Source organism: Montipora foliosa, chromosome 2, assembly GCF_036669935.1.
Source record: "Montipora foliosa isolate CH-2021 chromosome 2, ASM3666993v2, whole genome shotgun sequence".
In the NCBI taxonomy this organism is placed as follows: Eukaryota; Metazoa; Cnidaria; class Anthozoa; order Scleractinia; family Acroporidae; genus Montipora; species Montipora foliosa.
Window position 1 is genome coordinate 53,668,434 of NC_090870.1, and position 10,000 is coordinate 53,678,433.

Below are 10,000 nucleotides of genomic sequence, written 5' to 3' on the forward strand. Positions count from 1 at the left end.
AATTTACTTCTCCTTGACCAAGTGTCAAGGCCTAGCAAGCATCCATTGCTGAGAAACAGCGAAAAATATTCTAATTTTCAACGACACGACCGGTCAACCGTTCGCTTGAGCCTCGATACGGTGAGAGCAAATAAGTGAACGGTATCATCTAGGCAAGTTAAGAATAGGCCATTTCCGAGTTCATGTCTGCCTCCTTTTCAAAGCGAGTCTAAGTGCGAAGTTTTTGTAATGGTAATTAGTTCTACTTTACATATGAATGAAAACTAATTTTCATAACAAAAACTTCGCACTTAGACTCGCTTTGAAGGTGAGGCAGGCTTAAACTCGGAAATGGCCTATTTTGGAGTTCTTCGAATGTAAAAAAGATTAAAATCATTGGCTTTAGCAAAAAAAGTGATCTAACAAAAATTGTCTACTTTGGATTTCAAAAATACGGCACTGAATATGACTCGCTACCTTATATTGGAGTGCTCTTCCTAACTGAAGAAAGAGAAGAGCATTTATTGATTGGGTTCCTGAAAAGGAACAACCATTGTTTGATGCCAATGGATTTTGTATGATTGACCAAATTTACTTTCGTGCAAAAATTGAAAGTGCAAGCTGCAATCTTGCAGATAAGTTTACTAGGATAACAATAATTATTTGCTCTCATTTGTAAAATAGTTTGACCTTAAATAGTTTGACCTCCTTGTTGTTTCTTTTTGTTTACATTATTAATTTTCTATAACAGTTTTATTTAAATTATGTCTATCTTTTGATGGATATATAAATAAATAAATAAATAAATAAGATTTGTAGCTATCAGAAAAAAAAATGCAATACACTTTAACTTTAAGTAATGTTTAAAAAATGAGCAGCAGTGTTTTATCGGGTTTAAAAACACGAGGCGTAGCCGAGTGTTTTTAGACCCGATAAAACACGTGCTGCGAGTTTTTTGAACGGCCTCAAAAACATTCCACAAAGAGCGTGACCCTCTGGACTCAAAACAATGGTTCAAATTGTGAGGAGAATATTAGCATACAAGAAAAACAAGCTATACCTTATTAGTATTTTTTATATAAAGAATACTAACGAGGAGTGTTTATCAGGATATAAAGCTCATACACGTGACGTTTTATCGATGCTTTGATAGGCTGTTAGGCTCATGAATTATTAATGAGTTTTTGAATTATATTTAACAGTTATTTGCCAATGGCAAGGTGAGTGTACATCTGAGACAATTGTCTCCATAACTTCAAAGCTGAACAACTTTATCTATTATTGATTAACGACACAGTTTATTTCTGTTTTAACAGTCACGAGTGCCTGCGGCAATCCTGCCGTTTTGTTTTGCTTTATATTCACGAGGTAGTGCGGTGAATATTTAACAATTATTCGCCGAAGGCGAAGTGATTATCGGTGAATATTCACCGATAATCACTGAGCCTGAGGCGAATAATTGTTTTAGTATAAATACACAGGTGATTATTTCAAAAAAGAGAAAAAAAAAACATTTCAACGCGAAATCGTCTTCACTTACAGTGGCAAAACGACTACTGGCAGCCATTTTGTCCGTCGAGATGATTATTGGCTGATAATCTGAGATAGCGAACCAATGAGAGCGCGCGATTTTGTATAATCACCTGTGTGTTTATACTAAAAAATCATATTATTATATCTATAGGAAACCACTCAACCAATCAGATTGCTGGAAACTCTTTGTTCATCTCCGAAATTCTGCTAATTATTTATTATGGTTGCTGTTATTCCAGCCCATCCCTTTATAGCTGTAGTGGCATTCAGATATAGACATCTGACACTGTCATATAGCAATTAAAAACTGTGAAGTAATAATAATATTTCACAGTTGCTTTTTTTTCTGATTTTGGAAAAGAAATATGGAAACCTTTGATCAGTTGCCTTAAGTCGGCTTAAGTCGCCTGATTTTTCTGGCAATTTTTTCTTAAGTGGCTGTAAGTCGCTCTAAGGTACGGCGACTTAAGGTCCCAGAGTAGGCCTGATGCAAAAAAAAATTACAAAGAAAACTAACTGAGGACTAAACATTTATTTTACAGTGCCTGTCTGTAATTGTTTTTACTCTGTTTCGTTGAAAGTTTGCCCCCAGATGCGGGCAAATGAGCCAAAGTTCCGTGACATGTAACGGCGCAAAACAAGACCCTTGTCGGAGGGTGCTCGGTTGGCTTTTGTTTTGCCTAGACTGCGGCTAGAACTTTTACCACTGACAAGGCAGTTGTCGTTTTCCCATTTAATCTCTGGGGGCGAGGTTGAGATCCCGAGGGATCTCTGAGCACCCTCCTGTAACCAGTTGGGCCCAGAGTTCGGGGTTACCCGAGGGATATTTTCGCCGTTCTCGATTTCTCCCTATACCCTGTAACTCAACATCCACACGAGTCGTCAAGCAGTGTTCAGAGAGTGGCCAACTCTCACCCATCTAGACTCCACCAGAATCATGAGCTACTATGCGTAAGGTATAATTTTCTTATATATTAATGTGAGAATAAGGTTGATTAATCTTGTGGGAAGGCAATTTTGTCCCACCGTGCTGGCTTGTGGCGATAGGCATGCGCATAACCGCACGCCTATATCTGCCCGCACTAATTTTGCACAGCTCATATTCTCCAAAAATGTGATGTATATAGTATTCCCCATTTTGTGTTGTTTGACGCTATTGCAATTCTTGGGTTATTCATGTTAAAGGTTTGTTAAATTATTTCTGTAACTTTTGCTATACGTGAGTGCCAATTTTGTTGATTTCCTCAAAGGAATTTCAGTATTTTGCATAAACAGCGTCCCTCACACTGTCCATCGAACAGAAATTTAGCTGGCTGGCGAATATGTGTAGTATAGTCAGTTGCACTATTTTCGGAGATTTTTTTGCACGCAGATACAAAACTGCAAATGGAAACTTTTTATATGTTCAAAAACATACCTTGTAGCTTTACGTATGTTGAAAAAAAAAGTAAAATTAAATCTAACAGACCGCTTTTGAAAATGAAAAGGTATAACACGACGCTTGATAAAAGTCGCATGTAATAAGAAACAGATTTTACTCAGTAAACTTCAACGAAAACTTGAGACTTCTTACCTAAAGAACAAACGCAAGCAGACTAATTGATAAGTGTTTGGAACGTATCGTTCGAATTTGCTTCGTTCTTACAACGAAATACATGCAGAATCGTGAAGTGTAAGTGTCCGGGAAATAGGGCAACATACTGTAAATTTTAATACCTGACGTGTTTACAGTTTACTGCTCGGTGGTGATATGATTTTTAAATTCCAACCATAAATTTCTTAAAAGCAAGGTGACAAGACACAAATGATTTGCACGAAAATTAATGCAGCCAGCTTGGCGCCTTTTCAACTAGTCTTCGGTAGATACCTTTTTTTTTCGGCCTGATTGTGCAGATTTTTCAGCCAAAGTCTGAAAATTGCATGAAAGACTTTTCTTCGTGTCTCAGGTTGAAATTCATAATTTCATTGGTTTAAACAATCATAAGAATACTGTGTGTTTGTTTATTTATTATATCATTATTTTGTTTGTTTAGTAGAACCCAGGAGTTCAAATTATCTTTATTATTTAGAATATACCGGTATATTCATCACAAACAAAGGGGCTTATTAATATTACCCAGGCAATGACAATACTGCACGTAATAAGCCTTAAGCTTTCATGTTTAGAAACCAATCAGTTAGATTAGGATACAGCATACAGTGGCTCTGGGACAAAAGTCTGTAGAAAAATGGGGTACTTTTTTTGCATACTACGCAAGTGATTTTTGTTATGAAAGTTAAAAGTTTGCCTACAAGATTCAATAATGCATGGATAACCTCATTAAATAATCGTATTTTGCAGAGTCATTTCTTTTTGTCGAGGACCTCGCTCCGATTAGCATCAATTTTGGTAAGTTGCTCACTGTTTCTCATTTCCTAATAACACAAACAAGTAATAATTTATGTGTGATAAACCAGTTCTGATGACTTTTGTGTTACTTTTTGTCAGAATTCCTTATAAGTTGATTTTCTGAAGTGCTCACGGTCACTCATGATTAGTTGCGAATGATGCATCCAAGTGATCCACCAGTATTATTTATCCCTTAAATATTTTTTTCAGCCAGATTCATTATTCCTGCTGAAAAGGGTTTAAAGAGGAACATTGCAAGGTATTAAGTAATATTAGCTTGCTGGGTGTACCTGTAATAAGTTATTTGTCTGTCGTTTGATTAAACTGTAACTAGGTCACTTTTGTTCATTTTGTGTTTATTTTTATTCCAATTATTTTCAACTCCTTTTCATCATCCTTACTACTATTATTTGCTTATTTACCCATAACCCAATCACTCAAGTTCCTCATATTTTTGCTTGTGTAGTTGTGTCATCCCCTCACATTTCTCTTACCTAATTCCTGTTGTGTAGGAGTGGTAAACTTCTTCCCTTAGGTAAATCCTGTATTAGTGGGTAGTAGATTTACTCCCTAGCCTTATTTGGTTTTTAGTAATTTTTCTATTTTTCTGAAATCCATTATAAATTGGCTACCATTTACTCAGTAAGTTCAGTTGGTTCAGTTAATTTATCTGAAGAGTGTCAGTCTTCAAGACAAGTCATTTTCCAAGACTTGTGAGGGGTATATTATCAATAACATTTGGTATGTTATCAGTATTTTCCTATTTCTTTATTTATGCCTAGCCTTTAGTTTAGTCACTACATATAGCTTTCTGTTCTTGATTTTAGTTCTTAGCAGTGATTGCAAAATTTCATTTGCTATTGTCTAGGTTTATTTATCTATGTTGACCTTTAGTCTGGCACAGCATGTGATTTGCTGTTTTCCAATGAGTAATTACTGTATTTTTGTATACCGCTTAGTATCCTTTTGATTGCATTTGATTCCAAATGATCCGTTTGTTACCATTATTTCACAATTACTAGTTTCAATGTACTATTGTAGGATTATTGTGCTATTTTCAAATCCACGCTTCATATGATAGTTCTTGGATTATAACATTGTTTAGTTTGTTTACAATTTGCAGTCATTTTACTCGTTTTGTTGGTAATTTCTTTGCATTTTAGTTCGTAAGTATGTTTCTTCATGTATTTAGCATAGTTTTTATTGTTCAGCTTGTAAATAGTATCAATTTACTATGTTTAATCCATTGGCTTATCGTGGCTTTGTTTATTTGTTCGTTCCCGACTCAAATAAACTCGTAAAACTTGGCTCAAATTTGTTGTTCTTGCGTGGACCATTTTGGCCGTCTTACGGAACTATACAACCCTCTATTCTTTCCTTACACATCGATAAAGTAAGTGATGTATTTTGATACATTTTGTTTACATTCACTTGATCTCGATCCACGGTGTTTGTGTAGGTATAAATGATTTGTGTTAGAAAGTTATTTCCCCCTAGATAATGTTTTACGGAAAGACTTGGCAGTGGATAACCACATGAAATTAAATTTTTTAGAGTTACGAAAAATGGGGCGAGACAAGAAGGAAACGCTTGCAGACAAACCCCTGCATCATCAGCTGTCATAAATTGACCAAGAAAATATTTGGTCTTCCATAGTGGAAATTGAACTTTGTGCAAGAAAACGTTAAAAACAGGGGCACCCAACGAGAAGATAGCTCAAAACCACTTAAACATAGCACTTTTAAACGTATTTTAGTATTTAAACGGTAGATATAGGCATATTTTTATCCCCTAAAAATTTTTCATCTGTTCGGATTTCCTAGCTAAAAGTCTAGTGATCCGAAAACTTTAGGGATCAAAACTTACCTTTTCGAAAATTTCAGCCAGAAAAAAAGGCTCCCGAGAATTCTAGGTGACCTATTTAGGGTAAAAATCTGTTTTAAATGGGCAATTATACCATTTTTCAGATGTTCGAAAATCCTAGGACAGGCAGGCAAGCAAGAAATTTTAGGTCAAATGTTTCGAAAATTCTAGATTTCAAATCGTCTTCCGAACAGATATTTTCCGAAATTGACGTTGGGTGCCCCTGTAAAAAATTTGGGAAGGAAAATAACAGGCATAACAGGCATTTCTACGCAGGTGTAAATGAGCACCTTTTCTGGGTTACAGTATGTTTTCTATAATATCGTTGGCTAGTTTGAGTTTTACCTCCTTGTAAGGAACATTTAATCTACAAAGAAGAAGCTTGACTTAACCTTTATTACATATTCATTCAATTAAAATATAAAAATTTCAGTTCAGAAAGGTTTACAAATATAAAATTATTTCATAAAAGTAGGTCAGCAGCTGTACAATTTACTTTAAAATCATCTACAACTTTACTTCTAAAAAACGGCTGGTGCAACCCTCTGATGCTAGTATTTACAGACTTTAAAATAGCGAAAGAAATCCTGGTCCTGAGCCAGCTAATAACAACTGGGTATCCTTCAAAGTCCTTCTCTGCCAATTTCTCTGCTAAATGCTTTATAAACATTCTGCATTCTCCGCCCATCCTACCGTTGGTTCCAAAAATAAGGAGCCCATCTCGACTTCTAGCACCCTTTGTCGGTACTTTCGCCTCTTCTCACTCTCCTGTTCCTTGAAAATTGCTGCAGTTGGTTTCCCTTGGTTAGTCTCGGAGTTGACATGCAACACTCTAACATCGAAAAATGCTGTCACTCCGTTGTTAGGGCTGATCTTAAGTTCATCACTTCATTGTCCAAAGGCCTAAGGTGAGGCTCCACTTGGACGTTCTTGCACACTTTGCTGAGTAGAGAGGTTAGTAGATTTCTCACTCCATCATGGCTTTGAGCCACAAATCTCCCCTTTTTGCATGATAGACAATGGCTTATGTTAAATGGCTCTCCACAAGCACAGGTAGATGGTAGGTCCTGCAGTGGTAAATTGTACCGCAATCGCAAGGGGTCCCTAAATTCTTGCTTATACAATGTTAAACCCTGGTCTAACGTATTGTGTTTTTGTTTATTTATCTTCTAGGTGCACCCCAGATTTCTGAGAAAAACTTCCTGGTTCTGATTATCAACAATGGTGGATAGAAATGTGGACGTTTTGGAGCGACATATGCAAGAGCTTAGCATTGCAAGAAAGGAGGGAGACAGACAAGGCGAGGGTTTGGCTTATTTCAATCTTGGTAACTACTATCATGCTGTAGCTCACTTTAATCAGGCCATAACAAATTACACAGAAGCATTAGCCATTTTTAAGCAAGTGGGTTTCAGGGCTGGAGAAGGAAGCGCTTATGGCAATCTCGGCAGTGCTTTTCGAAGTCTTGGTAATTTCAAGCAAGCCATAGAGTACCACCATCAACATCTTAGTATCGCGAAAGAGGTAGGGGACAGGGCCGGAGAAGGAGCAGCCTATGGCAATCTCGGCAATGCTTATCAAAGTCTTGGTAATTTCAAGCAGGCCATAGAGTACCACCATCAACATCTTAGTATTGCAAAAGGGGTAGGGGACAGGGCCGGAGAAGGAAGGGCCTATGGCAATCTCGGCAACGCTTATCAAAGTCTTGGTAATTTCAAGCAAGCCATGGAGTACCACCATCACCGTCTTAGTATTGCGAAAGAGGTAGGGGACAGGGCCGGAGAAGGAGCAGCCTATGGGAATCTTGGCAACGCTTATAAAAGTCTTGGTAATTACAAGCAAGCCATAGAGTACCACCATCAACATCTTAGTATTGCAAAAGGGGTAGGGGACAGGGCCAGAGAAGGAATAGCCTATGGCAATCTCGGCAATTCTTATCAAAGTCTTGGCAATTTCAAGCAAGCCATAGAGTGCTACCATCACCATCTTAGTATTGCGAAAGAGGTAGGGGACAGGGCCGGAGAAGGAGCAGCCTATGGGAATCTTGGCAATGCTTATCAAAGTCTTGGTAATTATAAGCAAGCCATAGAATACAACCATCAAGGTCTTAGTATTGCAAAAGAGGTAGGTAACAGGGCTGGAGAAGGAGTAGCCTATGGCAATCTCGGCAATGCTTATCAAAGTCTTGGTAATTTCAAGCAAGCCATAGAGTACCACCATCAAGATCTTAGTATTGTAAAAGAGGTGGGGGACAGGGCCGGAGAAGGAAGAGCTTATTGCAATCTTGGCAATGCTTATCAAAGTCTTGGTAATTTCAAAAAAGCCATAGAGTACCACCATCAAGATCTTAGTATTGCAAAAGAGGTAGGGGACAGGGACGGGGAAGGAAGAGCTTATTGCAATCTTGGCAATGCTTATCAAAGTCTTGGTAATTTCAAGAAAGCCATAGAGTACCACCATCAACATCTTAGTATTGCGAATGAGGTAGGGGACAGGGACGGAGAAGGAAGAGCTTATTGCAACCTCGGCAATGCTTATCAAAGTCTTGGTAATTTCAAGCAAGCGATAGAGTACCACCATCAACATCTTAGTATTGCAAAAGGGGTAGGGGACAGGGCCGGAGAAGGAGCAGCCTATGGCAATCTCGGCAATGCTTATCAAAGTCTTGGTAATTTCAAGCAGGCCATAGAGTACCACCATCAACATCTTAGTATTGCAAAAGAGATAGGGGACAGGGCCGGAGAAGGAAGAGCTTATTGCAATCTTGGCAATGATTATGAAAGTCTTTGTTATTTCAAGCAAGCCATAGAGTACCACCATCAACATCTTAGTATTGCGAATGAGGTAGGGGACAGGGACGGGGAAGTAAGAGCTTATTGCAATCTTGGCAATGCTTATCAAAGTCTTGGTAATTTCAAGCAAGCCGTAGAGTACCACCATCAAGGTCTTAGTATTGCAAAAGGGGTGGGGGACAGGGCCGGAGAAGGAGCAGCCTATGGCAATCTCGGCAATGCTTATCAAAGACTTGGTAATCTCAAGCAAGCCATAGAGTACCACCATCAACGTCTTAGTATTGCAAAAGAGGTAGGGGACAGGGCCGGAGAAGGAACAGCCTATTGCAATCTTGGCAATGATTATCAAAGTCTTGGTAATTTCAAGCAAGCCATAGAGTACTACCATCAAGATCTTAGTATTGCAAAAGAGGTAGGGGACAGGGCCGGAGAAGGAGGAGCTTATTGCAATCTTGGCAATGCTTATCAAAGTCTTGGTAATTTCAAGCAAGCCATAGAGTACCATCATCAAGGTCTTAGTATTTGCAAGGAAACAGAGGACCCAATAGGGCTGGGAATTGCATGTTATCATATCGGTCTTGTTCATGAATTTTTTGGCTCCTTGAGCCAAGCTCTTAATTACTATCGTCTAAGCATTTATTATTTTGATGAAGTTAGGCGTCTTCTTTGGTCAGAGGATGCATGGAAAATAAGCTTTCGTGACACAAAGGGTGTTGCGTACACCACTCTGTGGACAGCACTCTTGAAGAATGGAGAGGTTGATGAAGCTTTGTATGCTGCTGAGCAAGGACGAGCACAGGCTTTGGCAGACATTTTAAAGATGCAATACAGCATTGGTGAGAAACCTACAATGAAGGTAACTATCTCTTTGGTTATGAAAGATCTACCTTCACAAACTGTTTTCACAGCACTTGAAGGGAACACGATCAGCTTCTGGTTGCTAAGAGAGGATATCGGGATAAATTTTAGACAAAAGAAAATCAAAAATGGAACTGCCAAGTCTCTGATGAAAAGTACTTTTAAACAGATCAATGCGGGGACCGTTGTACGATGTGAGAATCGTTCGCTTTACAAACAACGCAGTGACTTCTCGAGCAGTAGGGAAGCTGTTGAAGAAACCTTTCAGTCCTTGAGCTTGTTTGTGCACTCTTTGCAGCCTTTGTATGATGTCTTAGTCAGTCCTATAGCAGACTTGATCCAGGGTGATGACTTAGTGTTTGTTCCTGATGGACACTTTTGTCTGGCTCCTTTTTCTGCAATGAGTGACTCTGTCAGGATCCGTACAATTCCCTCGCTGACTGCTTTAAAATTGATCACTATGGCACCTAACGACTTCCAAAGTAAGAATGAAGGGCTGCTTGTAGGTGATCCGTACTTGAGGGAAGTCACTTACAGCACTGGTGAGCCCATGTATGGACAGCTGCCATGTGCGAAGAAAGAGGTG

General features: G+C 38.6%; 1 protein-coding gene across 1 annotated transcript in view; it reads left to right on the forward strand.

Annotated features, from left to right (window-relative positions):
* Positions 1 to 10,000, forward strand: part of LOC137993558 (tetratricopeptide repeat protein 28-like) — a 115,949-nt gene that overhangs the window by 104,285 nt on the left and 1,664 nt on the right. Inside the window, exon 5 of the mRNA XM_068839486.1 lies at positions 7,029 to 10,000. This exon is cut by the window's right edge and continues 559 nt beyond it. Within this exon, the coding sequence (XP_068695587.1) occupies positions 7,029 to 10,000 (2,972 nt within the window). The remainder of the gene's footprint in view (positions 1 to 7,028) is intronic.